General features: G+C 49.5%; 3 protein-coding genes across 3 annotated transcripts; 2 read left to right on the forward strand and 1 right to left on the reverse strand.

The window, feature by feature from the left end:
• The first annotated feature begins 1,474 nt into the window (after positions 1-1,474).
• On the forward strand, positions 1,475-3,196 carry RLN3 (relaxin 3). Its single transcript, XM_037505989.1, has 2 exons — positions 1,475-1,664; positions 2,967-3,196. The coding sequence occupies exons 1-2, from the start codon at positions 1,475-1,477 to the stop codon at positions 3,194-3,196; spliced, it is 420 nt and encodes a 139-aa protein (XP_037361886.1).
• Positions 3,197-4,098: 902 nt separating this feature from the next.
• IL27RA (interleukin 27 receptor subunit alpha) lies at positions 4,099-19,398 on the forward strand. Its single transcript, XM_037505988.2, has 14 exons — positions 4,099-4,230; positions 4,639-4,756; positions 8,937-9,094; positions 9,182-9,339; positions 10,958-11,117; positions 11,219-11,292; positions 14,198-14,381; positions 14,476-14,664; positions 16,487-16,588; positions 16,661-16,819; positions 17,752-17,877; positions 18,211-18,304; positions 18,491-18,584; positions 18,704-19,398. The coding sequence occupies exons 1-14, from the start codon at positions 4,131-4,133 to the stop codon at positions 18,959-18,961; spliced, it is 1,974 nt and encodes a 657-aa protein (XP_037361885.1). The 5' UTR covers positions 4,099-4,130; the 3' UTR covers positions 18,962-19,398.
• Positions 19,399-19,560: 162 nt separating this feature from the next.
• PALM3 (paralemmin 3) lies at positions 19,561-24,957 on the reverse strand. The gene is made up of 6 exons (XM_054693320.1): positions 24,931-24,957; positions 23,890-23,970; positions 23,257-23,399; positions 23,011-23,095; positions 21,784-21,829; positions 19,561-21,702 (listed from the first exon to the last, which is right to left on the reverse strand). Exons 3-6 carry the CDS (start codon positions 23,370-23,372, stop codon positions 19,793-19,795), a joined length of 2,157 nt encoding a protein of 718 aa, XP_054549295.1. The 5' UTR covers positions 23,373-23,399; positions 23,890-23,970; positions 24,931-24,957; the 3' UTR covers positions 19,561-19,792.
• Positions 24,958-27,168: the final 2,211 nt, after the last annotated feature.

Consider the following 27,168-nt stretch of genomic DNA (forward strand, 5'->3'; position numbering starts at 1 on the left):
GCCCGCTGCTCCCCTCAGCAGTGTATTTCAGTCAATCTGCCTGTTCTGTTCCCCATTCTGTCTCTGGTGAATCCTCTCACCTCCCCACCCTGCATCCCTGGCCTGTACCCCAACTCTTGTATGCATAAATAAATAAATCTTTAAATAAAAGTACATATTACATAAAATTTAAATAAATTTGCCAATTAAATTAGCCATATTAACTAGTATATTTCAGTGGCATCTGTCACATTGTTATGCAACCATCCATCTCCAGAACTTTTCTTTCTTTTTTTTTTTTTTTTAGATTTATTTATTTATGCATACAAGAGCTGGGGTACTGGCCAGAGATGTGGGGTGTGTGTGTGTGTGAGAGGATTCACCAGAGACAGAGTGGGGAACAGAACAGACAGACTGACCAAAACACACTGCTGAGGGAAGCAGCGGGCAAGACAGGAGAGGTCTGCTTCGCCATGTGGGTTGCTCCCTGGCTGGCCGGGGATTGAACTCGTGCTGCAGAGGCTGCGGATTGCCTCATAGCACAGTGCTTAACTCCTTATGCCACCAGGGAGGCCCTCCAGAACTCTTTTCATCTTGCAAAACCAAACCTCAGTACCTGTGACATTTTTTCTTAATCCTTAGACATTTTTTCTTAATCCTTAGACATTTTTTCTTAATTCTTTTTCTTAATCCATACTTGGAAAGTATGGATTCTGGAGTCAGACAACTTTGTTTGGATTCCCACTTACTGATTTGAGCTTGGGCACATTTTGTCACTGTACTGTGCCTCAGTTTCCTCCTCTGTACTATGGGGATAATCCTAGTCCTAATCCTATAGTCCTGTGGCTCTCAAAATTGTGAGCAACATTACCATGATCTGGAAACTTGTCACAAACGCAATTTCTCAGTTGCTCTGTGGGTAGTCTCCAGCAGTCTGTGTTTCAATAAGCCCTCCAGGAGATTCTGAGGCCTGCTTCAGTTTGAGAATCCTTATGTAATGTCATTGGGAGGATTAAATTGATCATACAAATATGCAATACTTAGAGCAGTGCCTGGCCTCATAGTCTGTATTATAATAATGCTCGCTGTCTTTGTTGTTATTGTAGGGGAAGTCCCGGACCCCAGCCGTATGGGGTATGTGTGGGGAGGGTTGGCTGCACCCTTTCTCCCATCTGTGGGAGTCTGGGTTGCTGATTTCTGCTGAATCAAGGCCTTCTCACCTCTTCTTTGTTGAAGATGACAGTGAGAGAGCCTGGCCACGTCACCCCATTCTTAGAGAAAGGTTATCGCTTGGTCCAGGAAACAGGAAAGGTTGAGGGGGCGGGGGTCGTGCTTGCCTCCCCTCTGCTGGAGGAGATAAAGGAAGTCACTCAGTTCTTTCAAGATGGATAGGGGGAGCCAGGATATATAAATGAGGGGCCAGGAGGCAGTGGAGCCACCAACTCCTGGGAAGCCTCCTTGTGCCAGCTCTGAGTCCCAGAACTGTTTGTCCAGAATGGCCAAGTGCCCGCTGCTGTTACTGCTAGTGGTATGGGTGCTTGCTGGGGAGCTGTGGCTGAGGGCTGAGTCCCGGGCAACACCCTATGGAGTGAAGCTTTGCGGCCGAGAGTTCATCCGAGCAGTCATTTTCACCTGCGGGGGCTCCCGGTGGAAACGTTCAGACATCCTGGCCCATGATGCTATTGGTGAGGATGGGGAGATGGTGGGAGTGGGTGGAGGAGGTAGATGGGACATGGGATGGGATTAAGGAGCCAGGGAGGGAGATGAGACAAAGAGCACAGGTGCAAGAGTTTTTGCCCTACCAGGTGCAGTGGGGCCTAACCCTGGAAACTGTGAGGAGTGCAGAGCTGGGATGGCAAACCATGGCCATGACTAGAAATCAAAAACCAGGCTAGAGTTTTTGGAGCTCCTACTCCGTGCCCAGCCCTGCTCTGAGCAAGGCTGCTGCTTATATAATTCCAGGGTGGGCACAATTCAGAAGCCTGAACTTTCTCACTCCAGGAAAGACAGGGTGAGGGTTGTGAGATATACCCGGCTGGATTTTGCCAATTAGGGGGCTACCCTTCCCAGCAAGTTGCTTCCCCTTTCTGAGCCTCTTTATCTGCAAATAGGAGGCACTTCCTGATCTTGCAATGTTATTAAGTGCAAAATTGAGCCAAAACAGATAAAGGCACAGGTCTAAGCAGGTCAACTCATTCTATGTTCAGAGGGGGGCAGGGACCCCAATTTCATGGGAGAACAGGAGTCTGGCAAAAAAGACATTATAATTATTTATATTATATTATATTATATTATATTATATTATATTATATTATATTATATTATATTATATTATGGATGTAGACCTAGAAGACCCACTGCCTGAATTCAAATATAGCAGCTCTACAACTTAATAGTTGTGTGTTTTGGGGCAAGTTACTCTATTGACTCAGAGTTCTCTTGTAGAAAATGGAAAAACATCTATTACTTCATGGGATTACCATTGAGAGGAATAAAGTGATTAATCTGTTAAAGGTCTTACAACAGTTTCTAACACACAGTAAATGCTCAATAAGCAATTAATCCTATTTTGGGTGCTTGTCGCGTGTTTGCCATTAGTCTAATTTATATACTTAGTATTAACTTGTATACTATGTTTAAACCCTTAGAAAGTAAGAGATACTATTTTCCTCACTTTGCAAGGAGCTCAAAGAAGTAAATTCACTTGCTCAGGCTGTGTTGGTGTTTAGTCAGCCTGGCTCCCAAGTACGAGGTCTTAAATATCAGATCCTCCATAATAAAGAGTGGGGAGAATAAATGACAAGAAAGGAAAGTCACATTCAGTGAAGTTGAATAATAAGTCCATCAAAGCTGGAACACAGGCCTGAGTGGAATCAAAACCTTTACGGACGAGACTAAGGCACTACAACAGGGAAGCAGCTAGGCCAGTCAGGAGCCAGGACTATACATGTGACAAAGCCAAGCACTAACTCTTTTCATCTTTGCAGGAGATGCCTTCCCAGAAGCAGACCCTGATGCAGATAGTGAGCTGGATGAAGCAATGACTTCCAGTGAATGGCTGGCCCTCACTAAGTCCCCCAAGGCCCTCTTTAGGGGTCAACCTGGTTGGCAAGGAACCCCTGGGGTTCTGCGGGGCAGCCGAGATGTTTTGGCTGGTCTCTCCAGCAATTGCTGCAAGTGGGGGTGCAGCAAAAGTGAAATCAGCAGCCTCTGCTAACCAGGAACTGGGAAGCCAGGGGCACCATGGTGGATGTCCAACCATTCCCCCAAATGGTGTCCAGCTGAGCATCTGACTCTGCCCCTCCCTTATGCAGTCATTCATCAAGTCACCGAAGCCAGGCATTATGTACTGCAACAAGAGCTTTCTACCTAATCTTGATCTTTGACCAGTGTACTCGGCCTCTGAGCAAGATGTGTCCCTACCTGGCCACACTGGGACTGCGACCCTGACCCCCGAGTTCTCCATTTCATGCCTTTGCCTGGCCTACAGTGTCCCCTGCTGCATCAGTGCCCCTACTCTACCCAAACTGGCCACACTGCCAAAATCAACTGTCCTCTCTCCTGTCCCCACTGGGGCACTACCCCCTGCCAGGTCAAATTATGCCCCTGCCCACTCCTACCTCCTGCCTTCCAGCCCCTCTTCCACTCCAGCACTTCCTCTCTTGTCTGCTGGGACTCTAAGGCTGTGGAGCCCTGGGAGTAGGGAGACCTTTGAGTTCCCTTCCTATCTTGAGGTGGGAAGCTCAATGAAGGGATGAATCAGAACCTTCTGCAACACCAATAATAAAAGTTCCAAAGGACTTTGCAGCGTGTGTGTGTGTTTGTGTGTGTGTGTGTGTGTATTGTTGGGGGTGGGGGGGCGCAGTTTTCAGGGGAGCCCAATCGCGCCCTCAAGGACCCTGTCCCCCACTGGTCCGAGGCCGCCTCCCCACTCTCCCTCCCCGGCAGCAGCGATGTCAGCCTGGGACTTTCCGTCGTGGGGAAGGGGCGGAGACCCAGAGCGCAAGGTGCGGAGGCGGCCGCGAGGGGTGGCCCGGCTTCCCGTCGCCTCTCCGGCGCTGGGGCCGAGAGCTAGGCGAGCAGCGCGGTCACGCTGGGCCGGGCTGGGCCGGGCTGGGCCGGGACTGGGGAGTCGGAGGTGGGGGATCGCCATGCTGAGGGCTCAAGGCGACCCCTTAGGGCTGCGGCCGCTGCCGAAGCTGGTGCTGCTGCCAGTCTTGTTGCTGCTGTTCCACCGGACTCGTCCCCATGGTGAGTTGTGGAGCAAGCTCGTGTGGGGTGCTGTGTCTGTGTTGTGCAAACCTTCCAAGGTGAACCACAAGTTTGCGGGCTGAATGACAGAGGTAGGGACGCCATTCTGCTCCTGGGGGGAGGAAAAACAAGAGGAATGGGCGGCAGCGAGGCGAAAGCCAAAGCCCCTGGGTGGGGGTGGGGGTGTTCTTGGGGAGGTAACAGGATGTGACTGGCAGAGGGAGGGGAGGAGTTACGCCCAAGCCTGGCTAGGGGCGCCCAGAGCCCCTTTCCTGCTGCTCAGTTCCGTAAGGGACCCCAGAATGCCCTCCACAATTATCAGGCGTTGGAGGAAGCTCAGGTTTTGGGTCGTGCAGGCAATTGGGAGAATTCACTACTTTTCCTGGGACACTCTGCCTCCCTCTCCAGGCAGCCCTGGACCACTGCAGTGCTATGGAGTTGGCCCCTTTGGCGACTTGAACTGCTCATGGGAGCCTTTTGAGGACCTGGGAGCCCCCTCCATGCTGCACCTCCAGAGCCAGAAGTAGTGAGTACAATGCGATGCTTCGGGGAAACTGAGGCTTTGGAGGGGTGGCTCTGAAATCCCAGCCTTCTCCAGCCGAGAGGACCCAGGAGTTTGCCCTCTCCTCCCCTCCTATGCCTACCAGTCCTCCTCTACTTCCAAGCCCTTCAATTCCAGGTTCCTTCAATTTCTTGCTGTCTGACACTGGACCAGTCACTTTCCCTCTCTGAGCTTCTCTCTCTTTTTTTTTTTCCTATTATATAGTGATGATAATGGAATTTTCCAGGGTTGGTTCTGAAGATTCAATGAGTTAGGCGCTGGACAAAGAGAAAACACTTAATTAGAAACTTTTTTAAAAAAAAAGTTTATGCATGCATGCAAGAACTGGGATGTAGGCTAGAAGGTGCAGGGGGCAGGGAGAGGTAAGAGGATTCACCAGAGACAGATTGGGGAATAGAACAGGCAGATCCACTGAAATACACTGCTGAGGGGAGCAACGGGTGAGACAGGAGAGGTCTGTTGTGCCCTGTGGGTTAGCTCCCTGGGTGGGGAACGCAGTGGCTGGCAATAGCTTGTTGTCACTGAGACTTTAACCACTGGGCCACCTGGGAGGCCCAAGAATTTTTTTTTTTTTCCTGTGTGGCCTCAGGCAAGTAGCTTAACCTCTCTGGAGCATATGAAGAGATCATTCTGCCTGGTGCTGGGGAGGCAAAAATGAAAGAAGCAAATAGAAAATGACCCACAGGGCCCACAGCCCCAGGAAATACTGGTACACCATCATGATGAATTACACTTGGAAACTCAAGTTCCTTTCACATTCTGCTCATTTTGTCTGGCTGCTTTCTTTAGCATGTGATGGAAGAGTAAAAGGGACATTAAAAAGTAGGAACTGGGGTCGGGGCTTTTTTTAATGGTGGTAAAGTATACATATAAAATCTTACCACTTTTGCCGCCACCCAACCATTGTTCAGTGGTATTAAGTACATTCACATTGATATGCAACTGTCACCACCCTCCATCTCCAGAAGAGGATCTAATTTTAATGTGTAGAGAGTGGGGAAATCAGAGAAGGTCCCCCTTTTGAAAAATGAGGTAGAATTCATATAACATAAAATTAACCATTTAAAAGTGAGTAATTCAGTGAACCAGCATTTAGCACATTCACAATATTGTGCAACCACCACCTCTGTCTAGTTCCAAAACATTTCAATCACCCCAAAAGGAAGTTCTGTGCCCAATTACTCCCTCCACTAGTCCTGGCAACCACTCCTGGGCTTCCTCTCTGTAGAGTTGCATGTTCTGAACATTTCAAGAAACTGAATTATAGTGCCCTTTTGTGTCTGGCTGCTTTTACTCAGCATGCTTTTGAGGTTCATCCACATTGGAGGAACTTCAGTCCTTTTTAGGGCTACATAATATTCCACTGTATGAATCTACCACATTTTTTTTAAGATTTATTTATTTATGCATACAAGAACTGGGGCACAGGCCAGAGATGTGGGGGTGAGGGTGTGAGAAGATCTACCAGAGACAGAGTGGGGAACAGAACAGGCAGATTGACTGAAATACACTGCTGAGAGGAGCAACGGGTGAGACAGGAGAGGTCTGCCTCGCCATGTGGGTTTCTCCCTGGCCGGCTGGGGATCGAACTCATGCTGCAGAGGTCGTGGATTGCTTCAGTGTGGTGCTTAACCCCTTGCGCCACAGGGAGGCCCTACCACATTTTGTTTGTCCATTCATTTGTTCATGGACAACTGGGGTGGTTCTATCTTTTGGTGATCGTGACTATTGCTGCTGTGAACATGCATTTATATGTTTTGAGTCCCCATTTTCAATACTTTGGGGATATATGCCTGCAAAGTAAAATCGCAGGATTCTAAGGCAATTCTATAATTAACTTTGATGAATCACCAGACTTTTCCACAGCAGCTACACCATTTTACATTCCCACTGGCAGTGGGCTCCAGTGTCATCACATCTACACCTGTGTTGTCGTTGTTGTTTAAGATTTATTTATTTATGCATACAAGAGCTGGGGTACAGGTCAGAGATGCAGGGGGTGAGAGGATTCACCAGAGACATAGTGGGGAACAGAACAGGCAGATTGACCGAAGAACACCGCTGAGGGGAGCAGCAGGCGAGTCAGGAGAGGTCCGCTGCGCCATGTGGGTTGCTCCCTGGCTGGCCAGGATTGGACTCGTGCTGCAGAAGCTGCGGATTGCTTCATAGTACGGTGCTTAACCCCTTGTGCCACCAGGGAGATCCTGTTGTTGTTATTTTAATTAAGTTTTTTTTTTTTAATTTACTTATGCATACAAGAACCAGGGTGTAGGCCAGAGGTGTGGTGTGTGAGAGAATTCACCAGAGACAGATTGGGGAGCAGAACAGGCAGATCTACTGAAATACACTGTTGAGGGGAGCAACAGGCGAGATAGGAGAGGTCTGCTGTGCCTTGTGGGTCAGCTCCCTGGTCAAGGATTGAGCTCATGCTGTAGAGGCTGGGGATAGCTTGATAGCGCTGAGACCACCAGGGTGGCCCCTACACCTATGTTTTTGTTTTTGTTTTTTTAATGCAGGCTTTGTTTCATAACTTTCAAATCCAATTCTTGGGGACTTCCTCATCTCCTCTCTGTCTCACCCACATTTGATGCATTGGCTAGCTTTGATGTCTCCACCTTGCATGTTATCTGCAAGTTGACATTCCCCACTTCCTCAATACCTACCCTGGTCCAATCTGTAGCATCACTGGCCTGGATCATATACAGTCATGTGTTGCTTAATGATATTTCAGTCAATGACAGACCACACAAATGACAGTGGTACCAATAAGCTACACCATATGGCCTAGATGTGTAGTAGTCTGTGTCATGTATTTGTATAATTATCCTCTATGACATTTACATGATGACAGAATCACCTAATAACACATTTCTTAGAATGTGTCCATGTTGATAAGCAATACATGGCTGCAGAAAGCTCATCTCTGGGTTCTGGTTCTACTCCTAATCTCGTAGTCTATTCCCCTAGTGCATCTAGGGGACATCTGGGAATATCTGAGACAAGTGCCATCCTTCCTTTGCTTACAAACCCTCAATGGCTTCCATCCATTCAAGGTAAAAGCCAAAGTCTTGGTGGCCTAGGGGTTAAGGTCTCAGCACTACCACTGCTGCAGTGGCCTGAATTTGATCCACAGCCAGGGAGATGACCCACATGGCGCAGCAGACCTCTCCTGTCTAGCTCGTGCTCCCTTCAGCAGTTTATTTCAGTAAATCTGCCTGTTCTGCTCCCCACTCTGTCTTTGGTGGATTCTTTCACCACCACCACCACCACTACCACTCCCCCCTACCCCTGCCCCACACATCTGGCCTATACCACAGTTCTACACACAAATAAATAAAATATTTTTTAAAATTCTTAAAAAGCCAAAATCTTCCTATAACTATGAGGCCATACACAAGCTGCTTGTCACCCCTCTGCCCTCACTCACCCCAACCCCATACTCTCCCTCCCTCACTCTACTCCACCCTTGTGGGGCTCCTCAAAACTACCAGGCACAGTGTGACCACAGGGTCTTTGCACTGGCTACCCTCTTCCTAAAATGTACTGTGTGGTTCCACTCTCTTGTCCTTTAGGCCTTAATTTAAGTGTTTCCTCACTGAGAGACCTTACCTGATCACCATCCCTAATATAGCACTCGCTGTCCCTCTTCCCCCACCGTCATGCCACGTCCTCTTCACCCTGCTTGCTTATTCTTTACATCACTTATAACACCATCAAATGACTTATTTATGTGTTTCTCATCTGCCTCATACCCTGGATTGGCTCCAGGCAGCAGATCCTTGCCTGCTTTGACCATAGTTTATCACCTGGCACAATATATATTTGCTGACAGTAATTGCAGAGGCATGAATGTGCATATATATAGGAGGTGCTCAATAAATACAACCACTTGTGCTCCGGTGTGCATCCAGTGCTGTTCTCCATGCATTTATTATCCATTCCCCTCTCCTATTCAGTCCTTTCAGCACATCCTTCATTGCTCTCATTTTGTAGATGAGGAAACTGAGGCACAGAGAAGTGAAGGCATTTGCTTCAAGGTCACACAGCCTGAAGTAGCAGAGCCAGGATTTGAATGCTGGCAGAGCAGTTGTTAACATTAGGGCTTAGGGCCCAAGCTAATGCACCCCCACCTCTCTCCTCACAGCCATTCCAACAGGAGCTGGACCGTGGCAGTGCCCCCTGGGCAGAGCTGGGTGACCATTCCACGGGAACAGTTCACCATGTCTGATGAACTCCTTGTCTGGGGGTCTGCGGCGGGCCAGTGTCTCTGGCCCCAAGTCTTTGTAAACCTGGAAACCCGAAGTAACAGGCGGGAAATGGGGTGAGCTATGTGTGGGGTGGGTAGTCCCCGAGGTTCTGGCTCACTGCACTGGGTCTCCCCTTCCTCAGTGAAGCCAGATGCCCCCTGGCTATACCCTGATGTGGACTTCCTAGAGGATGACCCCCGGGAAGCCACTGTCCAATGGGCCCCACCTGGGTGGCCACCTCATAAGGTCCTGATGTGCCAGTTCTACTACCGAAGATGCCAGGAGATGACCTGGACCCTGGTGAGTGTCAGAGGCTCTCTTCCCAAACCCTGTTCTGATCATCACCCTCAAACCAGTGATCCAGCCCCATGCTTACTGTCCCTGGTATAACTGTCCACATCCCACACAAAAGGTCTGTACCTATATCTTGCTCTACTAAAAACTAACACCCCCCACCAAATTTATAAATTTCATGTGATTCTAATCCAAAATTCACTTAGAATTTTTGAGAAACAGGGCCTCCCCGGTGGCGCAGTGGTTGAACGCTGGGTTGCGAGGCTGCCCGCAGCCTCTGCGGCGCCAGTTCGATCCCCGGCTGCTCCCCGGCCACCGGAGGAGGGTCCCACATGGCGCGCAGACCTCTCCTGCCGCCTGCTGCTCCCCTCAGCAGTGTACTTCGGTCCTTCTGCCTGCTCTGCTCCCCGCTCTGGCTCTGGTGAATTCTCTCACCCTCCCACACTTCTGACTGTACCCAGTGCTTGTATAAATAAATAAAAATATATATAATTTAAAAAAAAAAGAATTTTTGAGAAACAATAAACTTCCTCTGACATTTTTATGAGTGAGTAAAATCCTCAAACAGCTTATGTTACTATTAAAAGCACCAGACACTTAGTGAGACTCTACTTAGTGTGTCAGACATAGTTCTAGGCTCCTTACAAACACTTATTTGTTGAATCCTTACAAGAGCTCTTTGAGATAGGGCCACTTTATACCTACCTATTTTACAGATGAGGAACAGGGTCTTGTTTTCAGCAAAAACTCAAAAGACATTTCTGAGCACCCAATCTTTTCAGGTCCCACGCTAAGCAATCTGCATGGACTATCTGTATGAGTCCTTCCAATCTCCCTTGTTGAGTAGATGGTTTTAAGACCTCTGTTTTAAAGTTGGGAAAGCTAAACCCAGACAAGTTAAACAACTTTCTATGTTCACACAGCAAGAAAGTGGAGGACAACTTCAAAACAATAGGGTCCCAGAAGGAGTTGGGATTCTCCTACTCAGGTTAATAGCACAACCTGAAAGTTGCGTGTATCATTTTCTCTTTATCTCATCGGCTGGAACATAGTCGTGTGGTCTTGTCTAACTGTAAGGGAGATTGGGAAATGTAGTCTTTATTCTTGACAGCCATGTCCCCAGGTGGTTCTCAAGGGTTCTATTTCCAAAGGAAGAAGGGAAAAATGGGTATTGGGGAGAATAAACTGTTTTAGCCACAGTTTTTGTTGTAAAACAATACAACACAGAGCAGAGCTCTCATTGCAACCATTCATGCATTTCAAAGCAATGTTGAAATGCAGACTCTGGAATCTGACAGCCTGGGTACAAATCTCAGCTCCAAATTCACTACTTCTATGAGCCTGGGAAATTCACTTCTCTTCTCTGGAACTCAGTTTCCTTGTCTGTAAAATGGAGACAATAATAGACTGCACCACCTTCTGCTATACCTGACACATAGATTGACCAACTGGTTGTCTCTTTTGCCTGTGATGGACCCGTTTTTAAGACTGAAAACCCTGTGTCAGTGTAACCCCCTCCCTTGGTCCCAGACAAAGTAGGACAGTTTGTCACCCTGCTGACGCATAGGCCAAGTGCTCTGAACTCAACCCTCCGTCTCATTGCTCTCCCCTCTCTCTCCCTCAGTTGGAACCAGAAGTAAAGTCCATACCCCTGACTCCTATTGAGATCCGGGACCTGGAGCTAGCCACTGGCTATGAGGTGTATGGCCGCTGCCGAATGGAGAAAGAAGAGGATCTGTGGGGGGAGGAGAGCCCTGTTCTGTCCTTCCAGACACTGCCCTCTGGTGAGGATCTCTGGGCTTGCTCCTGTATCCAGGTCTCCCTTCCTGGAAATCTGTCCAATCATGCCCATCCCATTTGTCCCTCCTTTCTTCATCCTTGCCAGCTCCGAAAGATTTGTGGCTATCAGGGCACCTTTGTGGGACACCTAGCAGACAGGAACCGCTGCTTCTATGGAAGGTGAGTTGTGAGGACTAGTTCGATAGCTTTGCATTTGCCAGGAGGCCCCAAATGACAGTGTTTCATATAAAACAGAGGTCATTGTTCTGCCTTCTGGAGGGTGCGCCGAGGCGGACACAGAACTAACCCCTACCAATGTCAGCTGCTTCTGAGGGACTTGAGCTGAGTCATGAGAGTGGGTTTCAGGCAGGGGGAACAGCAGATGCAAAGGTCTGGAAGTAAGACTGGGTTCTGCTCCACAAAAATACTGCTCAGTGTACTAAGACGCTAGCATCAAAAAGGTGCTATGAACTGACAGAGGTGCAATGAGTAAACCAAGTCTGTTGAGCACGTACTTGTGCCAGGCATTGCTAGGCCCTCACTCAGGGAATAGGCCACCAGTAGGACTTACACCTTCCTGGGCCCTACAATCTAATATTTGTTTTACTTATATCAGACACATTTAGAGCTCTTAGTGTATCCCGATCCTAACCCACACACTTACTTATATTTACAAACATTACATATGAGAAAAATGAGTCAGAGAGGTTGCCCCAAACCACACAAGAGCTAAGATTCACTGGCTTTTAAATGGCAATTCGTAGCCCCAGTGTCTCTAGTTCATGACACATACTCTATAATGCCCTTTTACTACACTGAAGTACAGTAAAATAACTCATGAATACACATCTATGTGTTACAATGTCATAGCTGTAACATTCTGTAGAAAATAATGGGGGGGGGGGCCATGGTGGTGCAAGGGGTTAAGCACCACACTATGAAGCAATCACAGCCTCTGCAGCATAAGTTTGATCCCCAGCCCACCAGGGAGCAACCCACATGGTGAAGCAGACCTCTCCTGTCTCACCCGCTGCTCCCCTCAGCAGTGTGTTTCAGTCAATCTGCCTGTTCTATTCCCCACTCTGTCTCTGGTGAGTCCTCTCACCCCTCACATCTCTGGCCTGTACCCCAGCTCTTGTATACATAAATAAATAATTTTTTTTTTAAAAAAGAAAGAAAATAATGGGGGGAATAAGTTACTACCTAATAGCAAAAGATTCAAAAAGACTCAAGCTCATCAGTATGATGTGAGTACTAAATCCATATGTCCCTACATGGCTTCCAAATATATAAACGAAAAATGGACAGAACTACTAGAAATACACAAACCCTTGGACTTCCCTGGTGGCGCAAGGGGTTAAGACATAACCTATGAAGCTATCCCGCAGCCACTGCAGTACAAGTTTGAATGACCGATCTACCAGGGAGCTACCCACATTGTGCAGCAGACCTCTCCTGACTAACCTGCTGCACCCCTCAGCAGTGTATTTCAATCGACCTGCTGTTCTGTTCCCCACTCTGTGTCTGGTGGATCCTCTCACCACCACCCCTCACCCTACACCTCTAGCCTATATCCCAGTTCTTGTATGCATAAATAAATTTAAAAAATCTTTTTTTTTTTTAAAGGAAATACACAAACCTTTAACCATTGTGGAGGTTTTTAAGATACCCCTTTCAGTCATTTCCTATCAAACAGATGGTAAACAAATCAAGATCTGAAGGACACAATCATATGATTAACAAACAACCTAAGGAACTCACATAGGAAACAACAGAACGTGCATTCTTTGCATACATATGAGAACATTTACCAAAACCAACCATGTAAAGCCAGTCCATAGAGCCAGTTTCCAGAGACTTTCAAAGGGAATATTGAAAAATTATCTGAGTAGTACATAGATTGTGCTGGGAACTGAGGATAAAGACAGCCTAGAAAGTTCTATGTTAGAATATTAAAAAAATTCGGTGAAGGGGGTGGGGGGCGGGAGGGGAAGGATTGGGGTCAGAATGGGGCGTTTGCAATTGTATGGGGGAATATAAAAATAAAATTTAATATTAAAAAAAAAATAAAATAAAAATGTCAACAAATGACAAAAAAAAAAAAAAAAATTCGGTGAATATTAAAAACCAAGCTCCTTTTATGTATTTATACATTAAAAAAATTTTGGTTCTAGGATCATTTAAAATGATTAGACAGGTTTGTCAAGTACACAAGTTTCCAGTGTGGGTAACAATCAAAAGTCACAGGATGGGGGGCCTCCCTGGTGGCACAAAGGGTTAAGTCTTAGCACTATGAATTTATTGGCAGCCACTGCAGCATGAGTTTGATCCCCAGCCAGGGAGCAGACCCACATAGCACAGCAGACCTCTCCTGTCTCACCCAGTGCTCCCCTCAGCAGTGTATTTTATAGATCCACCTGTTATGCTCCCTACTCTGTTTCTGATGAGTCCTCTCACCCCCTGCACCTCTGGCCTACACCCTGGTTCTTGTATGCATAAATAAATAAAAATAAATCTTAAAAAAAAAGTCATGGGAGATGGAATAAGTTTTCGTTTCTAGCACAAAATAGCATCTCTGGCTCTTGTCCTTCAAATAGCAATTATAGCAGCAACAAAAAATTCCCATGCACTTCCCCAGAGCCCCCCTGGAGGGTCCCATCCTCTAGCCACTCCTCTGTACAACAGTTAAAATATTTTAGTCCCTAAGAACTGCACAGGACACAGACTAGGTTGAGGCCAATGAGCCAAGTTTGTACAAGAGCAGCGTCAGATCCTGTTTTTACTTAAAGTTTTAATGTTTTGTTTTGTTACAGTTTTGTCATTAATTTTGATTTGTTAAAATATCATTTATCTTAATTACTGGATTAAACAAAGTGAGTGGTTCACTCGCTGCACCCTAACGTGGTCCCAGAACTGTATTCTATTCCCATCTCTGCCACTGAGCCCCTCTAAGACTCAGTTTCCTCATCTGTAAAACCAAGCCACCAACAAAAGTATTTCAAGAACGGAATAGTCGGATGACCTCACTAAGATGCCTGATGAGTGGGAGATAATAACCTCTGCCCTCCTTTCCTTCATCCCTCAGGCTCCTGGGTCCTGCATGCAGGTGAGCTACACAGTTTGGTTCCAACTTGAAAATGAGAAGCTGAGCCTAGAGGGGATCCCTTGCTGCAACTCCTCCATCCCCACCCAGGCCAAATGGGCCTGGGTGTCCGCCATCAATGCCACCAGCTGGGAGCCCGTCACCAACCTCTCTTTGGCCTGCTTGGGTAAGAGATGTGGCCATCCTCTGCAGAGTGCCCTTCAGGGCGGGACCGGACTTCCTGAGTGGACAGTTGAGACTTTTTTTTCCCTGTCTTCTAGCTCCAGAATCTGCCCCCCGTGAGGTGTCTGTCAACAGCATGCCTGGGAGCACAGAGCTGCTGGTGACTTGGCAACAGGGACCTGGGGAGCCACGGGAGCATGTGGTGGACTGGGTTCTGGATGGGGATGCCCTGGAGGACTTCAACTGGATCCGGCTTCCCCCAGGGAACCTCAGTGTTCTGTTGCCAGGTGAGGCACTGGGATACTTGGGTTCCTATTCCACGTGTTGGGTGGACTAGCAGGAGACAGTGTTATCGGTAGAGTATCATGCAAGAAAGTAGTCAGTGATCATTCGCTATGTGTCAGGCTGTGTTCTTGACACTGTACACAGCAATAACAGCTTATGTCTAGCAACATTTACCATAAGCTTCATTCAAACTTCTTTATAAAGAAGGTTGTCTGCTATTATCATGCTCAGTTTATAGCTGACGAACCAGGGAGGCTAAGCCACTTGCCCAGGACTATCCATCAAGTATGCAATAAAACAGGATTTGATCTACATGGTCAGGTTCCTGAAGCCAAATCTAGCGCCCTCACACCATCCTCTCTCTCAGCAATGTCCTGGCCTCATGGAGCCAGCATTCTTATGGAGCAGGCAGCCAGTGAAACAAAAAACAAGTGCGCCTGTAATGTAGTTGGGCTAAAACCAAGCTGGGTAAGAGGGAGAGGGAGACTAGCTACTTTAGAAAGAAAGGCTAGAATGGGCTTCTCTGGAACTGTGAAATCTGAGCTTAAAGACCTGAAGAAGGTGGTGATATCAAGTGGGAACCGAAAGTGCAAAGGCCCTGAGTAGGAATGTGATTGATGGGTTAGGGGTACAGTGTGGCTGGAGTTGAATGAGGCAAGAGTGGGAGGAAGTGTGGGAGGCAGGCCTCTGGGCAGATCATTTGAGGCTCTGACTGAGGTGGGATCCATAGCAGAGGAGACTTGAGATTCTGAGCAGACTTGACATGACTCAGGTGCTCACAGGCGCCCTCTTGCTGCTGTGGAGGGGGACAGACTGTGCATGGGGGTGGTGAGGGCTAAAGCTTAGATACTGGGTTGGGGACTAGGAGAGAAGAGGAGCAGTGAGGTTCTGGTGGGGGAGTCTGTCCTTGGTGTAAAGGGCTTGGGAGATCATGAGGTATTGCTTTAGAAATTTAGGCAGATTCTTGAGGGCCATAAATAAATATGAACAAAAGAGGAGCCCCAATTCTGGAAAATTCCCAGATGGGGAAAGGCTTTACAGCAGCAGATTATGAGGTAGAACTTCCAGAGCCTTCACCCACCACAATGAGTCTATCAGGGCTCCACTCATACACTGTGCTTGGCCACTTCCCAGTCTTGTCAATTGGCTTTTTCTGGTACCTGAAGCATTTTAATGGCTTGGACAGCAGACTGGGAGTTCCAGAGACTTAAGGCCCCTCTGAAGCAGCTCTCCAAGAAAATGACTAATAGGGCTTGTTGGACAAATACCCCAGCCCCCTCCTCCGGGTGGAGGGGCTTTCAGGCCTATGCTCTCTTGCCGAATCCCCAGAGGTTTTCAGTGGAACTGTACCCTGGTTGCCCAGTCAGCTACACTTTCCTGTCTTAGTAGTTTCTGGGGTTACCTACCGGAAATATTACTTTTACTTGAATCTATCTGAGTGTGTCCTTCTGGAAACCCAAATGATGAGCCCTACTAAAGAAATGAATGAGGGGGGAAGAGGAGCATATTCTTTTTTTTTTTTAATATTTATTTATTTATGCATACAAGAACTGGGGTACAGGCCAGAAGTGTGGGGGGTGAGAGGATTCACCAGAGACAGAGTGGGAAACAGAGCAGGCAGACTGACTGAAATACATTGCTGAGAGGAGCAGCGGGCGAGTCAGGAGAGGTCTGCTGCACCATGTGGGTAACTCCCTGGCCGGGGATCGAACTCATGTTGAAGTGGCTGCAGACAGCTTCACATGTTGTCTCTTAACCCCTTGCGCCACCAGGGAGGCCCAGGAGGAACAAATTCTAACTGATCTTTGCTCCTCCCCCACCCAGGGAATTTCCGAGAAGGGGTCCCCTATAGAATCACGGTGACGGCCATTTCTCCTTGGGGCTTGGCTCCTGCACCCTCCATCTGGAAATTCAGAGAGGAACTAGGTAAGAGTTGGGATTGAAGGATGGAGAGTCCCCAAACCCCAGCAGGCCATGACCAACTGACTTTCCCTTCAGCACCCTTAGCAGGGCCAAAGCTGCAGCGACTCCATGATGCCCCCTCTGGGAACCCCACCATAGCATGGGAAGAGGTCCCAAGGCACCAACTGCGGGGACATCTTACCCACTATACCTTGTGTGCACAGAGCGGAACCAGGCCTTCTGCCTGCAAGAATGGTGAGTTTCCCTGCCTCTTTGCCCCTGCTCCAGCCTCACAAGTCACCCATCAGTTTACCCTGCCCCTTATCCCAAGGATGACCTTTTCGATCCCTCTCAGCCCTTAGAACACATGATTTCGTCAGTTCTCTGGCGTGCAGTAACCTGAACGGCTATTAATGTTAATGGACTATCATTTGACCATTAAAAATGAAGACTCCAGTCTATGTGTATTGACATTGAAAATTTTATAAATTTTATAAAATGTCAAATTTTATAAATTTTATAAAATGTCAAATTTTATAAAGTGAAAAGATTACAAATCTCCATTTTAATTTTTTAAAATATCTATTTATTTATGCATACAAGAACTGGGGTACAGGCCAGAGGGGCTGGGGGTGAGATGATTCACCAGAGACAGAGGAGGGAGCAGAACAGGTGGATCTACTGAAATAATCTGCTGAGGGGAGCAGTAGGCAAGACAGGAGAGGTCTGCTGCTGCGCCATGTGGGTTAGCTCCCCGACCAGAGATTGAACTCGTGCTGCAGAGGCTGCCAGTAGCTTCATCGTGCTGAGACTTAACAGGCCCTTGAGTTCTTTTTTATATTTGAGGCACTGATCCAGTGCTGGAAATATGGCCTTACTGGAATCTTCTAATGGGGGCACATGCAGGCATGGACAGAAAACACTCTCCAGGCAGTGTGCTGCATTCTGGGTAGAGAATGAAGTGGAGAGGATGGGTGGTAAAGGAGGTACAATTTTAAGTGTGTGTGTGTGGGGGGGGGGGTTATTGTTAGGGAAGCCCTCCCTGAGGAGGTGACATTTGAGAAAGGGCTGAAGGAGGTGAAGGAGTCTTGTGACTATCTGGGGGAGAGTAATGCAGAGAGAAAACATGCAAAGGCCCTGAGGTAGCACCTGACTGTCTCAACAACCTCTCTGGATCTGTCCTTCAGTGAGTGGCAGTGCCCAGAACATCACCCTGCCTAATCTCCCAGCGGGTCACTATGAGCTGTGGATGACGGCGTCCACCATTGCAGGACAGGGTCCACCTGGTCCCAGCCTCTCGTTTCACCTTCCAGGTAGGGCAGGGTGCGATGGCACCACAAAAGAGGGGCCTGCTCCTTTGAAGGGTATATGGAATCATTAAGTCGGACTTAAATGCGTGGACAACCTTTTGACTTGGGGTGGTGGTTACTGATGATGCCTCGGGGGTCTTTTGATTCTCTAAATACTGCTGTGTATTAACTAGTATTGTGTGTCTAACTCTTCATCCATTGCTGACATGGACCTAGCGTTGATAACTGCTCTATCACAGGTGCCCTTCTCACCCTAAGATTTCCCCAGTCCTTGTTTCCTCCTACTCCCTTCACTCAAGCCCAGTCCCACTCATGAGCATGACTCCTCCCCCACAGATAACACCCAGAGGTGGAGCGTTCTGCCAGGTGTCCTTGTCCTGTGGGGCTCGCTCCTGATGGGCTGTGGCGTGGGCCTAGTCATCTTCCAAAGGTGAGGCTATCGGACACATACATGGGTTTCTGCCCAGGCAGGGAGGGCAGCTGAAATTAATTAGCTGAGCTTCGAGGGGGTGTGGCAAGGATGCGCCTCTGCTCTGTGATGTCCCTAGATCCTGCATCCTGGGCATGAATGTTCCCCCACCTGGATGCCTTGACCTGACTCTTACCTGCTTGCCAGGTGCCCCCATCTGAGACACAAGGTACTGCCCCGCTGGGTCTGGGAGAAGGCCCCTGATCCTGCCAATAGCAGTTTCAGCCAGCGCCATGTGGAGGTGAGCAAAAAGTCTTGCTTTTCGGGGTCTGGGGTGGGCGGGTGGTTTTGGATGCTGGCATAGTGGGTAGTGGGTGGAAGTTGTGGGGGGAGTAGAATCTCAGCCTCCTTTCTCCCCAGGACGTGCCCCAGGCCCAGCCCCCAGGTGATTTGCCCTTTCTAGAAGTGGAGGAGATGGAGCCGCTACCAGTTAGGGAGCCCCTCCAGGCCGCTGGCCCTGCTCCCCTTGACTCTGGGTATGAGAAACACTTCCTGCCTACACCTGAGGAGCTGGGCCTTCTGTGCCCCCCCAGTCCTCAGGTTCTAGCTGATCTGACCCCAGGTCAGGAAAGGGGTGCTCATTTGACAGATGAAGACACCGAGGATCAGAGAGGTTGAGTACCTTGCCTGACAGCCAGCAAGAATGGAGAACAAAGCACCCCTTATAGAAAAGGATCTGGCCCCAGCAGGGGAATACATGGATAGATGAGGAAACAACATAACATACAGGAAATGCAGAGTGGCAGTTGCTTCCGTAAATCTATCCTGCTGCTATCAGAGAACTGTAGGTGGACACAATCCCAGTCTCCCTTGCACCTAGGGACAGCCATGCAGTGGGTTTTCACCAATGAAATGTGAGCAGAAGTGACATGTGTTAGGTCTGGGTAAGAGTTCTTCTGAATTTTCTTCCCTTTTCCATCAACTGAAACATCAATGTGCCCACGATCCAGCTTTGGCCATAAGTAAGGGGAGAGTGGGGCAAGAAATGGGAAGGAACTTGAGTCCCCAAGTGACTATAGATCAGAACCACCCAGAGAAATAAACATTTATGTTTTCATAGATACTCTGGCTTGAGGTGTTTTTGTTGCAGTGGCCATGTCTATACTCACACTGACTCAGAATCTTTGCTTCTAGCAGCAATAGGACCATCATTTTCCTATAGGACATGGTGAGGTAGTTGTGTGCCAGCAACACCCATGTCCAAACTGTCAGAGTGCTTTAAGGTTTTATTTTCAAGTATAAAGGCTTTGTCACAGAAGGGGGCCATAATCACAGGCAGTAGGCAAGGGGTCTGGAAGCCCTGGTGGAGGTGGATATTTGGGCCAGCTGGCTCCCAAGTGCCACAGGTCAGCTCTGTGGTGCCCTTTTCTGTGCCTGGAACCCTCTGCTGGATGCCAAGAGGCCGAGGTAGCTGTGAGAGGAGCTAGGTATGGGGTGGAGGGCTTGGGCTCACATAACCGCACAACACTGGCACGTCTTCTGCTTAGGGCCACTCGCCTCTTCACCCTCGGGAGGGGCAGATGGCTCAGGCTGCCGGTCAGGTGCATAGGTGGGCACAGGGTGGGCACTGGGCCCCTCTACCTGAAGCAGTGGCTGGCACTCAGGGGGCTGTTCTGGAGCTGGGGTCTCCACCAGGACGGGTGTGGTGTCCCCCATGGGGCCGTGGCCCTCAGCAGGGGTTTGGGGCTTCATGGCTGTCTCCACTGGGGAGACTTCCAGTTTCTGGGGCTGTGATCCTTCCTCTGGTCCTGGTTCCTTCATGGCCTCCAAGGGAGCCTCTGCCTCACTCACCTCCTCTGCCTGACATTCCGTACCTTCTCCTGACTCTCTCTGTTCTTCTGCACTCAGACCTTCCTCTGAACACAGACCTTGCATAGTCTTTGCCTCCAATGCTTCCTCATCTCCTTTTTTCTCTGCCTGTAGTGCTTCCTCACCTCCTCTCAGCACCTTCAATGATGCCTCTCCTTTTCTCTCTGACACCAATGGTTCTTGAATTGCCTCTAACTCTTCATCTCTTTTCTTCTCTACCAGCAATACTTCCTCACCTCCTTTTTCCTCTACCACCAATGCTTCCTCACCTCCTTCCCCCTCTACCTCCAATGCTTCTTCTCCTCCTCTCTCTACTTTAAATGCTTCCTTACCACCTTCTCCATCTACCTCCAATGCTTCCTCACCTCTTCCTCCTTCTACTTTCAATGTTTCCTTTACATCTCTCCCTACCTTCAGTGCTGCCTCACCTCCCTCTCTTTCTACCTTTAATTCTTCCTCCCCCTCTTCCCTTTTTACCTTTAACACTTCCCCTCCTTCTTTCTCTACCTTCAATGATATCTCACCTCTTCTCTCCATCACCACTGGTTTTTCAACCTCTAGCTTTTTTTTATCATCTCCTGTCTTCTCTACTCCCAATGACTCCTTGTCTCTTTCCCTATCTGCCACTTCCTTTCTTTCTATGGACAGTGGTTCCTCATCTCTTCTCCTCTCCAGCTGCAAAGTTTCCTCACTTCCCACCAGCAACCCCTCCTCCCCTTCCCACTCGGTCCCTGCCTTTTTCTCATTTCCCTTTTCCCCAGATTGCTCTGCTAGGCTCTTCTCCACCTCCCAGCTTTCTTCCACTCCTCTCTCCTCTGCCCCCAGAGAACTCTCATCTCCTCCCTCCCTGCCTGTCACCCTTGGTCCTCCCACCCCCTCTACCTGCAGCTCCTCCCATTCCTCAGTGAGGGTCACTCTTTCCACCCAAATGAATGACCCCTCTACTCCTCCAGAGCCTCCTTGCTTGTCACCATCAGGGCTGCTCCTGGAGGCACCATCCCCCTCATGAGAAGCTGCTTCCTCTATTCCCTCCTGGATTCTTGGTGAGCTGGTTGGCACAGCCTCTGGTCCCCTACCTGTCTCCCCTGTGGCCTCTGAGTTACTGTCCTCCGGGCCCCCAACTCCTTCCCAGATCACCTCCACAATCCCTCTCTCCTCTTTCACCCAGGATGGGAGCCCTAGACGATCGGCTTCCTGCCTTTCCCCGATGGCCTCTAGCACCATCTCCTCAACCTTCGCCTCCAGCTCTGGGCCTGTGGCCTCTGTGGCACAGTCCTCTGTGGCCCTCAGCCCCTCCCACACTACCTTCACTACACCCCCTCCTTTGGTCTCACCCCCACTGCCCTTGAATTCTGCTACCCCTGGACTCGAAGGAGAGCTTGGTTCTGGGCAGGGGCCATTGGCTTCTGAGGAAGGCCCTGCTGCCCCGGGGGCCAGCCTTAGGGCTGGTGGAACTTCTACAATCTCATCTCTATGCTCAGAGGAGAACTCTGGGGGTGTGCCCACTAGCCCAGCTGGCAGGGAGGCTCGCTTGTCCGGATCAGTCTGGCCTGAGGAAGTCAGAGGAGAGATGCGGTTACAGGGTGAGGAGGGAGTCCCAAGAGCCCTTCTCTTGGGACCCAAACACCCACCTGCAGGGTCTGTTTCCATGCAGAGCTGGGAAAGAGGACGGTGACCCTACAAGGATGACAGAGTCAAGGTCAGGCGATGTCCCTACTTCAAGCCTCCCTCCATCCCAGACCCCCCCACCCTGGCTTAAATGCCCTCAATGACTCCCCATTACCTTCAGAACTAAACAATCTATTACACCTAAGACTTCCTCACCTGTCTTATTTCTCTTTGTTCCTGTGCCTCACATATTGTAGTTACTTGATCAATACTGTGGCCATGCAGGCAGTCCTCTGTATTTGAGTTCTCTCTATCCTCTGCTAGTTACTGAGGTTCCAGTGGATAAAGGACACTTATGCTTTCTCACTATTGAAACTTACATTCCAGTGGGCTGAGGTAGGTAATAAACAGAACCACAAATAGCTATGTAACATAATTATTCCCCAGTGAGGGAGAAAAAAGCAGGCTGAAAGGCTAAGGAGTGTCTGGGAAGTGATGTCATGACTTCTTTAGATATAAGATGCAGGATGGTTTCTAAGAGTAGGTGATGACATTGAACAGAAACCTGAAGGGTGAGAAGCACCCTTGAATCAAGAAAGGGGGGGGGTTACATTTTAGGCAGAAGGGGCAGCAAGTGTAAAGGTCCTGGAGCTACAATGAGTGAGGCAAGTTGAAGGAATCAGAGTATCACTGTGACTGGAATCAAGGCAGGTAGGGGGCAAGAGAAAGAAAATAGGGTGGGGGAATAGTTCTTTGACTCCATTCTCCTCTTTCCAGTCTCCAAGTCTTCCTTGGAGTTTCCTCTGCCTAAAATTCTCTTCCCCCTCTTTTCTAGTTCTCACTCAGATTGAGCATAGGTGTCACCACCTCCAGGAAGCCTTTCCTGAGTCCCCAGTCCCATTCAGGTGCTAGCAAGGAACTCCTGGCTTATTCTAAAAACCCATGAAGTGCTTCTCACACCAATTAACAGGTCTTTTCCTCTCTGCCCTGCAACAGCACTAGATAGCTAAGGCAAGACATCAGGGAGAGGGAGAGACTGGAAAATCCTCACTATAGTCAGGCACAAATGTTGCTGAATCCTTGGACTTCAAGAAAAGCTCAGAGAGCTTTGGGCAAGGAAAGTGACTTGTCCCAGATAACAAAGCAAAGAAGTAGAAGCAGCGGACCAACTAGTTAAACTATATGTGGCGAGGTCCTGCTTTGGACTCTGCGGTCACACCTCTCCCCCTTTTGTCCTGCTGGCTCCTCACCTGTCTTCGCCAGGTAGGCCTGCCTGAAAGCTTGTGCAGGGCACCTGTGGACGCACTTTGCAACAGCTGCAGCTGGGACTGGAGTCTGGGGAGGAGAGACAAGGGGCTGTAGGCTCCCAAATTCAATAGACTCTTTCTCTCTCTCTCTCTCTCTCTCTCTCAATTTGGCACCTCCCCAGAGCAGGCCCAGGGTCCTGGCCTTGCTCTGCTGGGAAAAAAGGGCAAGTAGGGGCCCCACCCACTCACGTGAACAAGCTATCTTCCAGGTTCCGGATGCGAGCCTGAGCCTGTTCCTCAGGAGACTGGAGGTCCTGTGAGGTGGGGTCCTCTGGCTGCTCTGGCCCCTCAGCAGCTCCATCCATGAGCCAGCGCTCCCGGAGAGACTTCCTCTGGGCATGGGAAGGGAGTCCCAGCTGAACATACAGCTACCCCATTTCATTTAGGGTCTTCTCCTGACCAGCCCAAACTAAATGCGGTACACATTTCTCCTCTAGGCTGGGATATATGTCCTCACTGCCCCCACGACATGCTCAGGTGGGCCAGAAGCCCCATTAGCAGCCCATCGCTTTCCTAGGATGGGAAGAACAACACCCATCAATCTCCCTACCCCTTCCAGAATAGGAGGGACAGATCCATGCATAGGTGAGATCCATGTCCCATGAGCCCCTTCCTATCCCAAAGAATAGTGTCCCCACACTCTTCCCAAGGGTGGACCAAAAGTCCCCATCACCACCACCCACTCTGCCAAACTGGGAAAGATGTCCGTCCCCCAAATGGAAAGCAACGCCCCCCAAATTAGATGGAGGATCCAAGGGTCCCCCAAACCCACTCTGACAGACATTTCCGCTTGGTTCCGCAGGCGCCCTCCCCGCCCCCAACCTTGAGCCGCTCGACGCGGAGTTTTTCCTCCTCCAGCTCGCGCCGCGCCGCCCGGATCTCCTCCTGCAGCCGCCGCTTCTCCTGCGCACAGGACCCGGAGCTGCACGCGGTTGGGCGGGGCCGTCGCCTCCCTTTTACCCTCCCGCCCCCCGCCTCCCGCGGCTCCCGTGCCTGCAAAGCGAGCTGAGGGAGGGGGCTCCCCGGAGCGCAAGGTGTGGGCGGGGGGGGGGTGCTGGAGCGGGCAGGGGGCTGCGGACGCGCTGACTCAGCAGCGGGAGGGGGTGGGGCGGGAGGGGGCGGGGCGGGCCGGGGCGGGCCGGGGCGGGCCGGGGCGGGCCGGGGCGGGCGGGGCGGGCCGCGCCCGGGATGCTGCGGAGGCCTCGCGGGTTCCTGCGGGGGGTCTGTGGATTTGAGGCGAGAGGACCTTGGAGTGTGGATCCTGAGCTGGGTAGAGTTGTGGATGTGGAGACAGTTAAGGGACACGGGGTTTCAGAAATGGGGGTCCAGATATGAGGATCAAAGGGAGAAGACAAATAATGAAGGTGGAGTCATAGAAGTCCAGAGAAACTGGGATATAGATATGGGGTCCAGAGAGATGGAGTGTGGGGGTGGGGTGCAGACGCTGGGAGTGCAGAGATAGCAGTTCAGAGATTGGGGTACTTATATGGGGTCCAGAGAGGTGCGGATTCAGAGATAAGTTGTCAGAGAGATGAGGGCCTGAGAGATGGAGCCAGACATTGGGGTATTTGACAGACCGAAGTTCAAGAATGGGGCATCTTATAGTGCAGGGCAGGGAGGGGAGAATGGAGTGCAGGGTCCGCAGCTCACTCTTCTGGGAGCGGCAGCTGACCATACAGAGGAACTAGGGAGCAGAGCGGCCTGAGGCTTTAAGTAGGAATACCCAAGCAGGGCTGGAGGTTAAGGCGCTGCTTCCCGCCCCTTTAACAGCGCTAGGTCTGCTCGGGAGGTTGGACGTGAGGTGGGGAAGAAGCTGTGGGTTCCCGGGTCGTGGGTCTATCGCCCTGGGAGGGCGTCACTTACCGCGATGACCTCTAGCCTCTGCCGATAGAGGGAGCTCTCGGCCACAGGCCTGGGGGAAGAGGATGGGGAATTCAAGAGTCTCCTAGGGCCCCCATCCCTTAGAAGAGTGACCTTTTAAACGCCCCCTGAGCGACTTGAAAACCAACCAAAGCCCAGCATTTTTCTCTAGTTCTCTGTTGCACCTGGGAGGAGCCAGGACAGAAGGGGCTTTTGGGGACTCCTGAGATCCCAAGAGGAGAAACTAAAACAGGTTGAGCTCAAGCCCTTCCTAGAGCCTTAGTTTCCTCATCTGTAAAATGTGCTGGGATAGCTTGACTTTGCAAAGGGGTACCTTGCCAGGAAGTATCCACGCAAGTAAAATCTTAGGATACAGTACTCCAAAAACAGCATAGTTTACTATTAATAACTTTAATAGTTTCCATGATTAGTAATCTTTATAATTAATTATAACTATCCCCCTCTTTGTCCTACAGAAACTCTAATTTTGCCAGCTTTTAATTTGCTGTGTGTCTCTTTTCAACTTCACACACTCTCTGGGCCTGGGCTCATATCTAAGATCCCTTAAGAGGGGGGTGGGAGGGGGCGGGCGGAATGTAAGGGAGTCTGGAAAGAGAAGTGACTGTTCCACTAGGACACAGGCCGTTGCTATGGTAACTCAAGTTGCTTCTTCCACATGCCAACCCCCCTGGGGCAAGGGTCACTAGGCGGTGCTGCCTAGCACTGGACTCCGTCTGAGCTGGGAGGAGGGGAAGAGAATATACTGTGTAAAGTTTAACCTGAGAGTCCCCCATTGTTGTTCTCCTTGAATCATCCCCAGGGCCCACATTTCCCAGCCATCAGGGCTGCCCCTGGCGCCATCTAGGCTTCCCAGGCAGCTAGGGGCTGACTGGTACTGGAGGAAGCTTAGGGACAATCATTCCATCAAACTGTTATCACTGGCATGCACTGAGCTCTGACTTCATGCAGGTACTTCACAGACCATTATCTAGGAAGATATATCAATCTGCCCATTGTCCTGACCCTTAGCCTAGGGGTAGGCACAAGTTCAAATTCATTAATTTGAGCAGTAACCCTACTGGGTAAGCAGTCACCTCATTGCACACACTCCAGTGGGGCCTCCCATATCTTCCCTGGCCACACACACCATGAAGGCATAATATCGATCATGTATTTAGCACTTACTATATATATATATATATATATTTATAGTGCTCTAAGTGCCCTCCAGGGCTTCCGCTAGGCTGCCACAAACCACCTCCACCTCTCCCTGCCTGCCTTGATCTTAATACATTGTAGTTGACTCTGCTGAGTTGACATTCTCACTGAGAATAAAATCAGCCAACCATTAGCTAGCACATACCATGTGCCAGGCTCTGTTAAATGCTTCACCTATAGTAACTCATTTAATTCTCCCAACCATCCTAGTAAATAGTACTGTCCCTGTTTAACAGATGGGGAAACAGGCTCAGATAAGTGACAAGAAGTGATGAAAAAAATGTCTAAGGTCAATGAATCAGAATCAAAACTTGAGGTTTTCAGGCCCAAAGGATGGGAACACCAGAGGAAGGGTTTCCAGGCACCCCCATCTTGCAGCCAGGAGACCAGAGATGAAGCTGGGAATCTCTGATTTCAACTGGACATGGGGCTCAAGTCATGCTTTGCAGGGTATTCCAAAGGAAGTCTACTTGCCCTGCTAATAGGTTTGCCCCAGGGGGAGGGCTGAAGTCCCCCTCTCCTGCTCCACCCTGCAAGATGTAATCTTCCTGCCTCTTCCTTGCTGGGGGGGATCGAGTTCCCATTGCTAGGCAACCAGGTTTCTAGCTGGTGAATAATGCAATGGGGAAACCCAAAAGAGTGAGGAACCAAATTGGGGTCCCTGCAAAGGAACCCCTCTTCCAGAACTCTTTACAAACCTCTGGAGTCCCTCTACCCACTTATTTTAAAAAGGCTTTTGTACTTCAAATATTAAAATACTTTGCAAACCACATTTGAAACTGTTTATCTTTAACTCTGCAAGAACAGCATTCCTGGCAGTGACCTGTTGCCACCAGGAACAGTTGGTGGCTGTTTCATGAGACTGATGATCATTTAAATTTTGCCATCAGCTTTCCCAGTAAGGAAGCTGTTAACTGTTTCTGTTGGTTCTTAAGCATTTCATTCCACCCTGGACATGCAGAGGGTGATTCTAGGAACAAAGCATGGTAGCTAGAGACCCTGACTTTCTCTGCCCCCACCAAT

Source organism: Talpa occidentalis, unplaced genomic scaffold (assembly GCF_014898055.3).
Source record: "Talpa occidentalis isolate TD23 unplaced genomic scaffold, MPIMG_talOcc4v2.1 talOcc4.12, whole genome shotgun sequence".
Classification (NCBI taxonomy): domain Eukaryota; kingdom Metazoa; phylum Chordata; class Mammalia; order Eulipotyphla; family Talpidae; genus Talpa; species Talpa occidentalis.